At 37.0% G+C, this 17718-nt stretch overlaps 1 protein-coding gene across 6 annotated transcripts in view; it reads right to left on the reverse strand.

Annotated features, from left to right (window-relative positions):
- CPEB3 (cytoplasmic polyadenylation element binding protein 3) overlaps positions 1-17718 on the reverse strand; it is a 191860-nt gene that overhangs the window by 119784 nt on the left and 54358 nt on the right. For 5 of the 6 annotated variants that reach the window (XM_039230189.1, XM_039230192.1, XM_039230191.1 and 2 more), the window contains one exon: positions 1466-1625. In XM_039230189.1, coding sequence (XP_039086120.1) covers positions 1466-1625 — 160 coding nt within the window. The remainder of the gene's footprint in view (positions 1-1465; positions 1626-17718) is intronic. The other variant, XM_039230194.1, reaches the window with a different exon arrangement.

Genomic DNA, 17718 nt, shown 5'->3' on the forward strand with positions numbered 1-17718 from the left:
TTTTTTTTTTTTTTTTTTTAACACCATTCTCACTGCTAAGTGAAATAGGCTTTAAATTATCATATACCTAATCTTTCAACTGAGGAGAGATGTGGTAACGATGACTAAATATAACAATGATTAAATGAGAGATTTTTTTCTACTTCTGAAGGCCTTAAAATACAGCTTTTCTCAAAATCCTTTTCTTCATAGCCTGTTAACTACTTTCTTTTCATGGAAATTGAGGAAAGCAGTAGAAAAAAAAAATAGTCTGTGAATATCATTGGGTTGGTTTTTTTTTTTTTTTTTTTTTTTAACACCATTCTCACTGCTAAGTGAAATAGGCTTTAAATTATCATATACCTAATCTTTCAACTGAGGAGAGATGTGGTAACGATGACTAAATATAACAATGATTAAATGAGAGATTTTTTTCTACTTCTGAAGGCCTTAAAATACAGCTTTTCTCAAAATCCTTTTCTTCATAGCCTGTTAACTACTTTCTTTTCATGGAAATTGAGGAAAGCAGTAGAAAATCATGAGTGTGACAAGAAAATGATGAAATGGATTTCTGAGGTGGCTTGAGGAAATGATGATCAAGGGGTCATGGTCAGTCACACCCTATATAAAAGCCTGGAGAGAACCAGAGGAGATCAAATTCTTCACAGCTCCAGAGAACATAAGGGCTCTTAAAAGATGGGCATCCTTGTGGCCAACTCTTCAGTTTTCAGATATTTTGGCTCTAAACTCAAGTATAGTGGATATTTCCACAGGAAATTTCCATTATGGTATTTTGAAATATCACAGGGGCCCTAAAAAGTCCTATAACACATTAAAAAAATAACTGTAATTATGAATGTGACATCAACTGCTAACCTGAATTTACAGGGGCTCTAAAAATAGCAAGTCCTAATACTGCCGACCTTGGGACTGCCTTATATTTAACTCAAAACATTTACACACTTTAAGAAATTTTCCTTCTATTTTAGTCTTAACACAGTGCAGAGAATCACCCACTGCTCTTAAGTCTGTGTCGTGATACTTGCTATACTAGGAAAGTGATTATATTTTAATAAAATGGAACTCTTTTCTATTAAGTTTTCTGTAGTAGTCTTTGGACATTGATTTACTAAGTCTCATATTTCCTTGCAGTATGCTTTGACTTAAATGAATTATCCAGGTTCAGCTAAGGGGTCCAAATGCACAAAGCCCAGAAAACTTGCGTTCTGGTCTCATGCTACCCAACACATGCTTCTGCCAGACATTATGATTAAAGCAATCAACCTTGATTATTGTAGGTAGCTGAACCCAGCTTTAAAAAAATAAATAAAAAACAACTTTAAATACATTCCACAGTGCTTTACAGAAGCAAACAAAAACAAACGGGAAAAAAAACAAACAAAAATGAAAAAAAAAATCACAATTATTAAAAAGCTGATTTTTTTAAAAACACCAAGCAAGGAATGGACATATGAATATTCCTAACCTGCAAAATGATTCCTCCACATTATATCAGCGAAACTCATTGGTGGGCCACTGGGAGGGTAGTGTTTACCTTTCAGAGGCTCATGATCAGTCCTTATCATATCCATTAAGGAGTTCTCCAACGAGTGCAAGTTAAAAGTGTCATAGGGCCTACTCCGGTCCTAAAAATAAAAACACACAAGACAATAAATAAAATTACTTCATAAAATTAATACTACATCAGTTGCTTCCTGTCATGGATTAATGACATGAATAAAAGTTCCAGAACACACATTCTTTTCATTAAGAATGACTATTTGGCATTCCTCAGCACTGTGTAAGTTTAACACAAGTTTTTGTAACTACATCCTCTCTCCCCATATTCTTTAATGTATATGTCCCACTACTTCAGACTTTCTCTCAAATGAACTAAAAAAGTAAATTCCAAACAGACAGTCCAGCGAATTGGCTTTGCCCTCAGCCTTCACTGTCAAACATTCTATTCAAATGAATAGAGGATTTTTTATCTAGAGGAAGTCCACAATTAAGAACTTTTAGACTACAAATAGAATCACTTTTCTGAAAAATCAAAAGGTGGCTGTAGTTTTGATGTAATTTTATCAGGTATTTTTAATATTTGTTACTGATAAGTTCTATACATTGGATACACTCTCTAAAATTTAAAATGTGTCCAAAGTACTACTAAAATTACCTTTTAAAATGCATTCATTTGAAAAAACTTTAGGTAGTGTTTTCATGACGGTAGAGTCAAAAACATTTTGAAAACAGAGGGCTAATAACTAACTGAAGAAAAAAATCATTGTTCTGCCACATTTCACTCAAGCCCATGGGAGACCATCATGTACAAATTATTTTTAGTAGTCTGAGCTAAAAGGAAGCACAACTCATAGCCTAACTTAACATTATAGATTTAACTTGCTTTTAAGAAAAGTGAAACAAACACACACTTCAACAACCACACCAAACTACTGCAATGAGATTATTTTCAGGGAGGACCTGAAAAATCAATAACAGTTGATCCAGCATGCAAATGATCATTTACCATCTTCAATGAACAGAATAAATGACTGTCTGGATGAGCAAAAAAGGATACACCAGGTAAAAATCTCAATTTCAGTGACCATTTTCTAGTTTAAGTCTTAACTCTTAGGAAGCTGTTTTTCTTCTGGTTTCTGGAAAGTATGGCAGTATATCTATCTATTTAGGGAGGCAGAAAGGAAAGTGGCATTTCCTCAGCACTGAGCATAAAGGAAGAATCAGAGGGCTATTGAATGAATGCAGTATATATATAGGCAGGTGCTAAGAAGAGCCCTGAACTGAGAACCAGGAGGCAAGAATACTAGAATAACTACTATCAACTAGGGGTTTTGGGGTACATCATGATCCACCTTTCCAGCCTATGCCTCAAATTCCTTCCTTCATACAAATGTGAGGACTGAGCTTAGAGTATTTCTAGTATCTCTTACAACACTACACTTTTTTTCTTTTTAACTCAGAGATGAGGAAAGGGTGGAGGGTACAGATGTTTTCAAATGCCAGAGACAGAAATCCCATTTTTACAAACCTTTTTTTTTTCCCAAATGGAACCACTTTGTTCATTTTATTTTAGAGAGAGAGAGAGAGAGCATGAGTGGGAGGTGGGGGTGGGGGTCAGAGAGGGAGGGAGGTGGAGAATCCCAATCAGGCTCCATGCTTAGCGCAGAGCCCAACACAGGGCCCGCCCCATCCCACTACCGAGGTGATCAAGACCTGAACTGAAATCAAGAATCGGACACTCAACCAACTGAGCCACCCAGGCACCCCATTTTTACAAACCTTTAATGCACAAGTCAAGGGCCAACTCCTGTACTAGGCCCTGGTGACTCAGATATGAATGCTGCAACCTAGTCCCTATATGCAAGTAACTAGTAGAAAGAGAGAGACATAACCAATTAAAATAAGAAAATAACAGGTGTTTTGACAGGGGAATATGTACAGTACAATGGACACTAAGTCAAATCTATTTCTTAAAGAACATGAATGTATGTATTATAATTTTTTTTTTTTAATCACATTCTGTAAAGTCCTAGGTGTTCTGAATCTGGACCTGCCATCTGACCAGGTACGAGGCTTCTCTTACTTATTCTTTTTTTTTTTTTTTTAATTTTTTTTTTTTTAACATTTATTCAGTTTTGAAAGACAGAGAATGAGTGGGGAAGAGGCAGAGAGAGAGGGAGACACAGAATCTGAAACAGGCTCTGAGCCATCAGCACAGAGCCCGACGCGGGGCTCGAACCCACAAACCGTGAGATCATGACCTGAGCTGAAGTCGGACGCTTAACCGACTGAGCCACCCAGGCGCCCCTTCTCTTACTTATTCTTAATGGTTTACCGTATTCTCATTGGTAAAATGGGATCTTACCTGTGAGGATTAGGTTGAATTTATACATATTTATTTTTCTCACTCTGTGTTTGCCAAAAGGCACTCAACATTCCTTAGCTTAATGCCACTGCCCGCCCCCTCACTTACTACCTCCACCTAATTTTCTTCTTTTAAACACTCATCAACTATCTATCTACTATTGGATAAGAAAGAGACATGGAATATTTTCTTTGGCTCTTCATTTTGCTCTTTGTATAATTCAAGAAGGTCTTTTCTTTTACCTTTAAGGTCTTCCTACAGAGCATTTATTTTGCTCTGGGTTCAAGTTATCAAGTGGAAACTCCAATAACTTAGGGAGTAAAGCTGAATTTCCAGGAATGCAGGCTTATCTGTCTCCATAAGAAGTACCATATTCTTTGTCCAGAGAAAAAGCCACAAGTGAAAAAAAGAAGTGTGCTGATGAGAAGTCAAAGTGACAACCTATTTCTGTCACGGACAATCCTGGAATGGATATCCGGGAGCCTTCTAACATATATATATCCACACTTCTAACTAGAGCCCTGCAGACATTGGGCTATTTCAAAAAAAGCTGATAAGGTCAAGGGACTATAAGAAATGGCTGTTTGAAGGCATTCAAGAATTTTTCCAGCCAGTTTTTTTTTTCATTTAATTTTTGATACAACCCTTCAAGACAGATAACAACATACTCATTTTACACATGAGGAAGGTAAGGTTTAGAGAAGATTTTAGCCTGGATCTGACCTCAAAGCCAATACCTAGGGAGTATAAACAGCTGTCCAAAGAACTTGATCTAATCCATATACGACAGTAAATGAAAACTCTATAGAAAAGTGCACATTGCAGCTAATTACCTATGAAATGACCTTCCTGGCAAGATGTTAGTGAATTCCTGTCAGAAGACAATAGGAGTATTAGATGACTACCAGTCAGAAAAATTGGAAGAAGTGTTTGAGTGGGGACGTACGCATCTGAAATGGTTCTCAAACTTGTCAGATTGTCAAAAATCACATGTAGAATGGTTAAAATGCATGTTCCGGGGCTCCAGCTAAAACAAACTTAGTCGTAATTTAAAAAGAAATAAATGTCCCAGGTGACCCTTTTGACTGGCTATATTTGAGAGCCACTAGACTGGATGATTCTTTAAGGTAAGCCTTCACACCTGCATCTGATCAGTAAAACGGACAGTAAAATGAAGGAGGGACTGGAAGGACAGCAGCAGGAAACAAACAAGCCTAGCCACTTTGCCAAGGGTTAGCTTTGCAGTCTCCCAACTGATTGTGGGTGAGGAAAGCAGTTGGTGGTCTGAAATCAGACATCTGATTTTCAAATTCTGGCTCTGCCATGTGCTGGCACATCACTTTGAACGAGTTTCTAAGCCTTGGTTATCTTCATCTATAAAATGATGATAATTTTCCCTGTGGTTGTTTTTAGTACCTAACGGCAATGTACAACAAAGCATCTGTACTGTGGTGGCTGCTGGAATATTAGGGAGAACACAGAGAGACTTCTAGGATGTCACCTTAGAGTATTGGGACATATATTTAAAAACCAGGAGGTTCACTAGTGCTCAACACATGAAAACATGACATGTGACAGGCAGGTCAGAATTTGCACAGACTTTGTTCAGTGAAGTGAACAAACTTCAGTACTGAGACTTATTGTCTCATTAAAATTTATTTATCTATGTCTCATTGATTTATATTTGCAGCATTTTATTCATCCTCTTTGTTTTATAAGTAAATATTGCTAAAAACAACTAACCAGGAAGGCTACAAGAAACAGAACCAAAAGGATAGAAAAACTATAAAATCTGCAACAAAATATAAACAGAAATCATTCATATTTACCTATCATTCAACAACAAAAGTTACAAGTGGAAACTAACCTTTAAATTTTTTTATAAGTTTTGTTTCTCGATACAGGGAAAATAAGGAAAATATCTTTTATTTTCAATTGTTTTTAACAAGCAAACACACCAGAAGTATTAGAATGTTACATTTATAAATAATGCATCCCATCATGGACTCCTTTTCTCTGAAGATAACCAATCACAAATATTATCATTCAGTTGTATGTGGAGGCAGCACACTCCCATTGTACAGTTCACCAGCCCTGCTTTTTTCCTTCCCTCAACTCGACTTAATATTAGTAAATCTATCAAGTATTTAATATGTGCTTGCCACTATCCTAAGCATGCTACATTCCCTCATAACTCTATGAGGTAGGTAACTTTTATCCCCATTAAAAAAATTTTTTAATGTTTATTTATTTTTGAGTGAGAGAGAGAACACAAGTTGGGGAGGGGCAGAGAGAGACACACACACACAGAATCCAAAGCAGGCTCCAGGCTCTGAGCTGTCAGCACAGAGCACAACGCAGGGCTCAAACTCATGAACTGTGAGATCATGACCTGAGCTGAAGTCAGACGCTTAACTGACTGAGCTGCCCCAGCGACCCCACTTCTTTAAAAAAATGTTAATGTTTATTTATTTTACTTTTATCCCCATTTTATAAGTTAAGCAATTAAATCTTTACAAGATTAAGTAACTGGCCCAATATTACAGAGCAGTAAGCAACAGAGCCAAGGCTCCAATCCACTCAAATCCGGACTGTGCTCTTAAGGACTCTCACTCTACTGCCTCCCTGACTTCCTCCTACCCCTCAACCTTTAATCCTTTTCACAAACACCCCCCTCCCCCAACCTAATCCTAACACAATCAGAGAGAGATCTCTTTGACCACCACCACCCTGCCACATAGGCAACCTAATTAATCCTCATTTGCCCTTAGTCAATTTACTCTTCAAAAAACAGTTAAATTGAAGTAGTAGCTTGATCTACTCTAGCACAGCCACAGGCCCACCTCTATCAGTTCTATCCCATTCACCTGCCTTTTTCTCGGGAGAGAAATCTAGAACCCTTTTCTACCCTTTCTGGCTTATCCCTCAGACATATCCTTTCCTAGAGATAGATACAAGGTAGAAGGCTGCAAGGGCCCAAGAACATCTGAGAAAAAAAGCAGCTCTGGAACCAAATGACAAAATTTATCATTATGCCTACTATGTGACAGGAACTCGGCTACACGCTTTATAGCCATGATCTGAATCCTCAGCACAACCCTATAGGGTCACCATTATCTCTATCTCACAGAGGAGACAGCTAAGCTCACAAAGATTATATAACTACTCAAAGTCACAAAGCGGGACAGAAATCAGGATGTGAACCCAGGTCTATGACTTTCAAGTCCATGCCAGTAATGTTCCAGTGTTTCTCCACTGATCAGTTGCTTTGTGTTTCATGAACAATGGAGACTTGGCAACAAAAAAAGGGACACAGACAGGATCAAAAAGCAAAAGGTGGTCCGATGTTTGAATGGGCTAGGAAAGAATAAATGGGGTTCTTCAGTAATATAGGAAAAAAAGAAGAGGCATTCCTGAAGGAAGGCTTTTACATTTATCATATGACTTCAACATATGTATGGATAAAACATTTCAACATTAAATACATTCAACACACAGGGATTAACCCACAAAATTAGCCATTTCTGAATTTCCATTCTACTGCTCTTATTTTCTAATGAATTTACATTATTTGAAACTATCTCAGCTCCCTACCTAAACTATAAACACTATTTAATGGTTAAATATGTTTTCTCTATTTTAAATGAATATTTAATCACATAACTAACACATAGCTCCATTCTTCCTGAACACACACACACAACAAAAGACCATTAAAGAAAAAGCTAGTCTCTAATCCTGCCTTCCTGCACTCTTCAGACCACTACGTACATTTGGCATGTACTCTTTCAGATGTTTAGAAATATATTCATATATATATGCACCCATAGAAAAGTGTTTTATGTTATTTCTTCCCCAAAACATAGAAGTATGCATTCTGTTCTACAGTTGCTTTCTTGGACCAGTATTGTGCTTCTGAAATAGGCCTCATATATAAATTTCATTCATACACACACACACATACACACACACACACACACACACACACACATAAATTCTTATCTCTTCCCAACCCAATCATATACACATCCCTCCTACAAAGTAAATGCATCGTTTTCTCAACTTTTCTGTTCTGGCCCTTTAACTGCATCTCTTCCATGCTTGGTCTACTTTGGCACAATGGTTTTTCTGACCTACAGTTTCTATGAAACATACTAGTAATGAAACATAAGAATCTATGGAACTTATCAATCCTAAGTAAAAACCGAAGAGCCAATACATCCAAAAGTACAACATGTAGTGACTTCAAGCACAAAATCTGCTTAGGAGTACCATAAAGAATAGACAGGACATTTCATAATGAATACTAGATAGGGGCAGCAAACAATTAGATGAGTAGTAAATAAAACTATGTATCACAAAATAGAAGTCTAGAAATTTATAGTTCTAAACTAATTACTGCCATTATTTGTCAGAACCTATCAAAAACATGTGGTTCCTATATCAAATTGAACCTTTACTATTGAGAAGCTTGACATACATTTGCCCCAAGATTAAAACCTTTCCCAAATAAAGGAAAACTTGTCACTCACGTGAGGGAAAGGTAAAAACATTAACTTTTCAAATGCAGGTTTTCATCACATCTTCACTAAGTATCAAGTCCTTCAGTCTATGGTAAATTCAAACCATCCCACAGACGATTATTACATCTGTAGCCTTCTGGAAAGCATGACTGTAGATTCTTCTGGTCACTCAATAGCAGGCAAACAATGCTCCTTATATCTAACTTAAAGTCCTTACAAAGTTGAAACCTCCTCCTTCTCTCTCCTCAAAAGAGAAATAACTCATCAGCACCTGCTATGAATTTTAATATTCTTTAAGATTATTTTTAAATCCAGTCATCCATGTAAGAATTCTCAAGACCCCTCAATATAGCCTGGGATATAATTAGGGTATACAAAGAAATTATGATGAGCTCGATTTTTCTTCTTGAGGTTGATTAATTCCAATTACTTTAACCTTTTTCTATTAGGTTATATTTTTCCTTGCTGTTAACAGCAAACTAACCAAGAACTAACCAAGGTTCTTTAAAAAAAAAAAAAAAAAAAAGCAAGTTAAAAAAGCAAGAAGGTATTTTCACTCAACAACCTGAAGCACAACCAGCAATTTTCACCTAGCCTCTTACAGCTCCCTGCCAACCCCAATCTTCCTTCAAAGCTCTTCTCGGGGCACCTGGGTGGCTCAGTCATGACTTCAGCTCAGGTCATGATCTCACAGTTCATGGGTTTGAGCCCCGCATCAGGCTCTGTGCTGACAGCCAGCTCAGAGCCTGGAGCCTGTTTCAGATTCTGTGTCTCCCTTTCTCTCTGACCCTCCGCTGCTCATGCTGTGTGTCTCTCTCTCTTTCTCTCAGAAATAAATAAAACAAAAAAACAATTTCCTTCAAAGCTCTTCTCTTCGGTTTGCCATGTACATCTGATAAGCAACCCAGTTTATCAGACCCTGGGAAACATGACTTTTGGAATCACCTTACTGACTTGAAATGACTTACATATGAAGGCCAGATCTAGCTGGACAAATGGTAAAGAGGTGAACTGGACAAAAAGTATACAAATGCCTGCTGCTACCGCCTTTGACTATGGTAAACAGTTCAGAGCTAAATATATATGCACTTAAAAAAAGGAGCAGGTGTACAGGTTAGCAGTGTGTTGGGTAAAAAGGCAGAAAGCCAGACCTAGGAAGGATACAGAAAGGGAGAGAAATAAATACAATGGTCAAAAAGAGCAGGCTTCAAGGAGCTACAAAAGTTAAAGTTGCCCCTTTTCCTTGGTGTGTGTGTGTGTGTGTGTGTGTGTGTGTGTGTGTGTATGACTAGCTGGTATTATCCCAAATCACTAGGCAGGCAGGATATCAACCCAAGCAGTTTAATTTATAAGGCATGATAATAAAGGGGGAGTTTGACCTTTGCAACAAAAACCTATCTTAGAACATTGGGCAAAAGTACATGTAGCTCCTCATATTGTTTTCTTTTTACTAATCATAAATGTCAGAATCTTTCCACAGTATGGTTGAGACTCTGCTTCCCCATCCCAGTATTGTAGTGCCCAGGTAATTAGCACTAACTCTATATTGTTATTACTTCTTTACATGCCTATCAACAAATTGTACGTTCTATGGGAGCAGAGACATAGCTCACATTCCCATCACCTAGCAGAGGGCCTGGCACATCGCAGGCATGCAGTAAATGCTTGTTTTACACTTAAATCATCCTTGTGATGGTTTCAAATTACGTGATTTTTCATTTAAAACTAACAAAGAACTGCACACCTATTAGAATGGCTAAAAAGCAAAGAAAACCCCTGACAATTCCAAATGTTGACTGGGACACGGAACAGCAGAACTCTCATAAATTACTGGTGGGAATGTAAAATGGTACACTCACTTTGGAAAAACAATTTGGTAGTTAAGTTAAAAAGTTAAACCTTACCCTAAATCATACAACCTAGCAACCTTACTCCTAAGTATGTACCCAAGATAAATAAAAACACATGTCCATACAAAAACTGTATACAAATGTTTATAACAACTTAAAAAAAACACATTATTCGGGGTGCCTGGGTGGCTTAGTTGGTTAAGCGTCCGACTTTCGCTTAGGTCATGATCTCGCAGTTCATGGGTTCGAGCCCCGCGTCGGGCTCTGTGCTGACTGCCGGCTCAGAGCCTGGAGCCTATTTCAGAGTCTGTATCTCCCTCTCTCTCTGACCCTCCCCTGCTCACATTGTCTCTCTCTCTCTCTCCTAGAAATAAATAAAAAAACATTAAAAAAAAACATTATTCAAAATTTCCCCAAACCGGAACTTACCCAAATGCCCATCAACTGGTAAATGGATTAACAAATCGTGCTATATCCACTATATGGATATAGTGCTATATCCAAATATATAACAAATCGTGCTATATCCATTATGAAATATGATTCAGCAATAAATAGAAACAAAGTACGGACATGTGCTATAACATGGATAGGACTTGAAAACACTGTAAGGGAGAGAAGCCAGTCACAAAGGATCACATGTTGTATATAAATTCCAATTATATGAAATATCCACAATAGGCACATTAGCCATAGAGACAGAAAGTAGAGTGGTCATTGCCTAGTGCTGAGGTAGCCAAGAGGGAATGGACTGCTATTGGTTACAGGGTTTCCTGTTTGGGGCAATGAAAATGTTTTAGAATTAGGTAGTGATTATAGACTTATAACTTTGCAAATATACTAAAAACCATGGCATTTAGATAAAATTTTAAAAAGTGAATGAACTTTAGAGTATGTTATCTTAACTATTTTCTAAAGTTTTTCTAATGTTTTAATAAGAACGATACTACCTGCAAATCATCTATTTTAGGTATAAGACATACGATATAATAATTTTCCTCGCTATGACTGAAAGAAGGCAAAGTTTTGACTGCACCTGTTCCATTTAGGAGCCACAACAGGACTCAGGTAATAGAACCTAATCCAGACAGTAGTAAAGCTCAAAAGGCAACTACTGCCAAGTAACAAATGCCATCTACTATTACAATGTGTGTCATTTACATTTCTCAGGATGTCTTTAATGCTCCTGTAGAGACCTACAAAGCAGTTATTCATGATATTACCCACAAGCAGCATCTTCTTGTGTCTCCCCTTGTTTTTGAGGTTTTTATATTCCAGAGATTACAGTCTTAGAATGATGTGCTGTGTATTCAGACACCCAGCTTATTCCATTTATAACCAGGGGACATTTTTAGGATGTGCTCCAGCATCTACCTAGTACTATTACTAGACCATAAAAGATACCTATATTCATAAACACCAAAGAAGGCCCTGCTCCTGCTCATCTGAATGGTTGTTTGACTTGAATCCACAGACACCAAAGTCTGCCCACTCTGCTGCTGTGCATTTCAACTGCTGTTTGACTTGAATGGAAAAATAGGGGGGTTACACAAGCAGAATCCACAGATTCACCGGCATCTGACAGGGGCCACGATGTGAACACTTCTGCTGTGTTATCCTCTACGGTCCTTGTATTTAAAAACCGAGCAGCAAAACACAGCTGCTTTTATGCAAACAGTCCTATGGCAATGAAAGCAATAAAGCAACAACTGTGCCAATTTGATCTAGGTTCTTCCCCCTTTGGGGAACCAAGGGATGCCATGCCCAGTATACACACAGATTAAGATGCCATGCCCAGTATACACACAGATTAAGAGCTATGGACTTCTTCACTGTCACTCCCCGACCACCACTGAAGAGGTCACCAATGTACATGTATGTTTATTTTCAAGCGAGGAACCTGGCAAATACTAAAAAAAATTCACTCCAGCTTGATGGACTGGGACCAGAAGAAGAGAAGCACATTACTTTTTTTCAGTTTTCGAACCCTTTTCTTTTAGTGGGAGAAAGGAAAGAAAACAAACAAAAAGCTCACATCTCAAATTTACTCTACAATTCTGATTCCAGATGAGACCAGTAATAAAAACAGATTAAGTAACCAAATATAAAAGAATAGTATGGTCAAAAGCCCAAACTGCCTTAACCATTTTTTTAAATGTTTTTTATTTCTGAAAGAGAGAGAACAAGAGAGCGAGAGCATGAGCAGGGGAGGGTCAGAGAGAGAGGGAGACGCAGAATCTGAAACAGGCTCCAGGCTCTGACCTGTCAGCACAGAGTCCGATGCGGGGCTCGAACCCACTAACCGTGAGATCATGACCTGAGCCGAAGTTGGACCCTTAAATGACTGAGCCACCCAGGCGCCCCTGCCTTAACCGTTTTTAAAGGTTCATTATTTCTGAATTTGAGCAGGCTTATGCCCTTAGCCCCCTTTCTGCCTAACCCGTCTCTGATAGCAGATAATGATGGTTTCTCAAAATATCACTCTGCCTCCACCAATGTGCCTCTAGGGAGAGAGAAATGGATGTGTATAATGCTTTCCATAACAAGCCTTGTAGAATTTGTCACAGCTACCATATAATGGATGATTAATGTGTGCCAGAACCTGTGCTGAGTACTTCACTTAGATTTCTTCTTTTGGGGTGCCTGAAGCATCCAATGTTGGTTTAGGCTCAGGTCATGATCTCACGGTTCAAGGGTTTGAGCCCCACACTGGGCTGCTCCCTGTATCTCTCTCAAAGTAAATAAAATTTAAAAAATTATTTAATCTTTACACGTGTGCTATAAGGTAGATATTATAATCTCTATCTTACAGATGAGGAAACTAAATATTAAATTCAGTCATTAATAACAAATCAAGTGCCCCTGAAGAAGGCTATCTACACACGAATTATTTGTTATGTAAGCATTCCAGGAAGAAAAGAACATTTATAAATCCTTAACCGAATCTTCAACTTAAATGTTATCACATTTAAGATAAACGTATTAAAAGCATATGAAATCCAAAGCATCTACATTTATTAAAATATTTGGCATTTAGAAGGTTAAGAAAATTCACTTTAAAATAAAGCCTGTATAATTCTAGTAATGCTAATTTAAGGTAGTTTAGAGATCTTAACATAAAATGCAACAATTTAGATTAAGGGAAGTTCAGTCAGAATTTCCAAAATGTCCACATCACAAAATAATTTTTAGAAAAACGGCTTTATTACTTTCAAACATTAATGCTAACAAAATTTTACCATGGGTGTTGAGGGCTGTTTTACTCTTTGTTTACTTCAAATAGATTTATTGGGAACTTTAATGTGCGGGGCATTAAAGATTAAAAAATTCAGTGAGGCACTGTCTCTGTCCACAAGAAGCTAGCTGTCTAACTTACAAATAATTACCATATAATGAGGTAAATGCAGTGACAGAGCTATGTGCTTGGAATTATGGGAGCACAAATGATGGAGAGTTCAAAAAGGCTTCCAGAAAAGGGGAGGCAGTGACTCGCACAGACGTCTGGGCCCAACTTCCTCAAGAAATTTGGAAGGACCCAAGAAGAAATTCTCCAGAAGATATATAGGTTATATATAGGCTACAAATAGATAACATTTGTCTGTAAATACATTAACATTAAGGATATAGTTTACTAAATAAACCCTTTCTACAGGACAGTATCAGGGTAACTTATGTGTGAATAAGCACAATTTCAGAACAATATTCTACCACAACAGAGTCCAACTTTATTTTTTTTTAACTCTTTAAAATGTTTATTTATTTTTGAGAAAGAGAGAGACAGAATGTGAGTTGGAGAAGGGCAAAGAAAGAGGAAGACACAGAATCCAAAGTAGGCTCCAGGCTCCGAGCTATCAACACAGAGCCCAATGGGGCTCGAACATACGAACTTCAAGATCATGACCTGAGCCAGTCAGATCGCTTAACCCACTGAGCCACTCAGGTGCCTCCCACCTTTTTAAAATTTATTTATTTTTCTTTTCATGTTTTATTTATTTCTGAGAGAGAGAGAGAGACAGTGTGAGTAGGGGAGGATCAGAGAAAGAGAGAGACCCAGAATCTGAAGCAGGCTCCAGGCTCTGAGCTGGCTGTCAGCACAGAGCCTGATGCGGGGCTCAAACCCACGAACTGTGAGATCATGACCTGAGCCGAAGTCGGACCCTTAACCGACTGAGTCACCCAGGTGCCCCTCACCTTTATTTTAAAGATGTTTGTGTGTGTGTGTGGCCTTACATCTTTTTCCTGGTATTCACCTTTGGGGATCTAGTGGGGAATATTATCATTATCTATTGAGCTACATATGCAAACATTCATTCTCTAGCATACTAAGGTTATAAATATCTAATTTCTTCCCATTACCTTTTATTTATAGAGTACTTTACATCTCATAAAGTATTTTCACACACATTCTTGCTAATATGAACCATGCCCTATCTCACTCCAATATATCCCAGAACCTTCCTCCTATTAAACCAACAACAGGGCTGTCAAAAACTCTTGGAATTAAATAACAGCAGAACTGATCAATATTGGCTATATGCCTGGTACTGTTTCAAGCACTTTATATGTTTTACCTCATTTCCTCCTCAAAAGCCTAATGGAGGTAAATAATATTATCATCCCATTTTACAAATGAGAAAACTAAGGCACAAAGATATCATACAGAAAGTATCTGAGACAGGAGTCAAACCATTGAGCTCTTCTGCCTCTAGGTTTAGAATCATTCCTAATTAATAATTCTTATTTCTGTTATTATCTAACCATTATTTTTCTATTCATCCTGATGTGTGTGGTGGGGGAAAGAGTGAAAAAGAATGTACCTTCTTATATTATGGCTTCTTATTCATTTAGTTGAATTCCACACCTATTAAAAGAACTTAAAAAAAAAAAACCCTAATGTTTTACTTAAATTTATGTAAACAATTCAGTGAAAAACATGAAGAAATAATTTGCCTTTGAAAAGCAATTAAAGTAAGATCTCCTTTTAAGGTATAACTATTTGGAGGTTCTGAAACTGATTCAATTTACAAAATTAATTTTATTCCCAAAACGTTGGGGAAACATTACCTAAGAAGTGAAATACCAATGTAAAAAAATTTTATATATAAACATAAATACTTTATAGAATAAACACACATTCAGTACTCTTTCTATGGACTCTATCATCCCAGGAATATATTACGCCTTCTAGAGGCAGAGGAAAAAATAAGCAAGCTGACTGGCAGTGTTATGATTACCCTCATTCAACGAAACTATAGGGATATATACAATATTCTAAAAGCAAAGATGAAGAGGAATTTCAAGGCATGATTTGAGGAAGGAAAAAGGAGACAAAAGCTATAAAAATATAAAAAGGAAAAAGCATACAGAACTCACTATTTGCACAAATGTATACACAAGACAGTCAATCTCTTCACTGGGATGACCAGTGATAACTAGAATTATAACGCTCTGGTGCTCAGCAGTTAGGTAAAAGTAAAAACAGTACATCACAGCATATCAGAGGCACTTAAATTTCAGTAGAATTAGACAAGTTATTCAATCTCCCTGTGCATCAGTATCCTTATAAGCGAGTAATAATAATAAAAATGCAAATAATAGCTACCTCACATGGATGTTATTACAATATCTGTAAAGCATTTAGTACACTACATAGCATAAAACAAGCAAGCACCAAAAAAGTGTTAAATAAATAAAATAATCAAACGAATACCATTTTTCTGCATCATCATACAGGAAAGTGACAGTGGTCATATACCATGGTATGTGAGTCCAGAATGAACCTCAATTCTGTCTTCATGAAATAATGATGCACTAAGGTAAAAGTCAGGCATAATTTATAGGCTGAAAACTATGGGAATCAAGTGGCAAGTAAATTACATCCAACTACGTGGAACTGAATAGACAGAAGGCATATAAAAAATCTGCAGTGATTATTTTGAAATAATAGAAGATTGGAAAGTTGCTGAAGACCAAAAGAAAGTAAACATTACACACACACACCTTTAAGGAATAGTACTTAAATTACTGAACAATCTGTAGTCACTTAAAAAACTGCAAGTATGAAAAAAGCTTCAGTGGACCTACAGTGCTTTTTAAAATGCTTTTCACTTGAAAAGTTTCATGATTTTGTTGACAACTCATCTATCCTACATAAAAACAATCTCATTTAAAATGTAAACATAGGCTCAGTCAGTTGAGCTAAGGGCATGAGCCTTGCATCATGCTCCACACTGAGGATGGATCCTGCTTGGGATTCTCTCTCTTTCTCTCTCTCCCCCTCTGCCCCACTCCTCTGCTCACACACTCTCTCTCTAAAACAAAATAAAATGTAAAATAAAACTCAAAGTTAATAAACTACAAATATCTTTAGTGATAAAAAATGAGAACACATTTAAAATGTTTTTCTCAACTGTAAAGAAAGCACCATATAAAGTCAACAGAAACAGAACAGTACAATATGTGTATCTACATACAAATATTTCTGAGCAATATTTGTTGTTCTAAAACCTCAATAGCTTTAAAAAAAATGTGTTGAAACATTCTGCCTACTGGAAGCAAATGCTTAATCTAGTAGACAATCTATTAAGTATATAAGAAAATTCTTACATTCTCCTTGTAAATTCATATTGTCTCTCTCTGTAACATGTTTTATTAATAATGGCATGCTAATGGAAAACCTCAGATTTATGCATAAAAGTGCAAAACGAAACAGAAACCACAAATTATAAAACTTACTATGACTTCCTGTACAGACAAACTGTGCCAAATCATGACATGGAACATTGTCTAAGATCAAATGGCTTTAAGTATCAGCTCACTCAGACCCATTTGTTCTAAAACAGGTCTATCTATCTTCACTGTCCAAAATAGTAGCTACATGTGGCTATTTAGCAACTAAAATATTACTAGAATAAATCGAGATGTGTTGTAGGTATCAAATACACATTTATTTTGAAGACATAGTATGAAAAAAATAAAGCAAAATAACTTACTAATAATTTTTATATTGATCACATGTTGAAATGATACTCTGGATAAAGAAGGTTAAATACAATATATTATTAAAATTAATTTCACCTATTTCCTTTTAATTTTTATTATTATTTTTTAATGTTTTTATTTATTTCTAGGAGAGAGAGAGAGAGACAGCATGAGCAGGGGAGGGTCAGAGAGAGAGGGAGCTACAGACTCCGAAATAGGCTCCAGGCTCTGAGCTGGCAGTCAGCAGAGAGCCCGACGCGGGGCCCGAACCCACGAACCGAATCGCGAGATCATGACCTAAGCGAAAGTCGGACGCTTAACTGACTAAGCCACCCAGGCGCTTCTCTTTTTAATTTTTAAATGTGCTACTAGAAAATTTAAAATTATCCTATGTGCCTTTTGGTCTATTTTTATTGGACTACAGACATATTTAACAGAAACTCAGCTTGAATTCTTACATTCCAAAGTTAAGACCACTGACTAGCCCAGCAACTAGACC

Source organism: Hyaena hyaena, unplaced genomic scaffold (genome assembly GCF_003009895.1).
Source record: "Hyaena hyaena isolate Hyena2069 unplaced genomic scaffold, ASM300989v1 scaffold_44, whole genome shotgun sequence".
NCBI classification, from domain to species: Eukaryota; Metazoa; Chordata; class Mammalia; order Carnivora; family Hyaenidae; genus Hyaena; species Hyaena hyaena.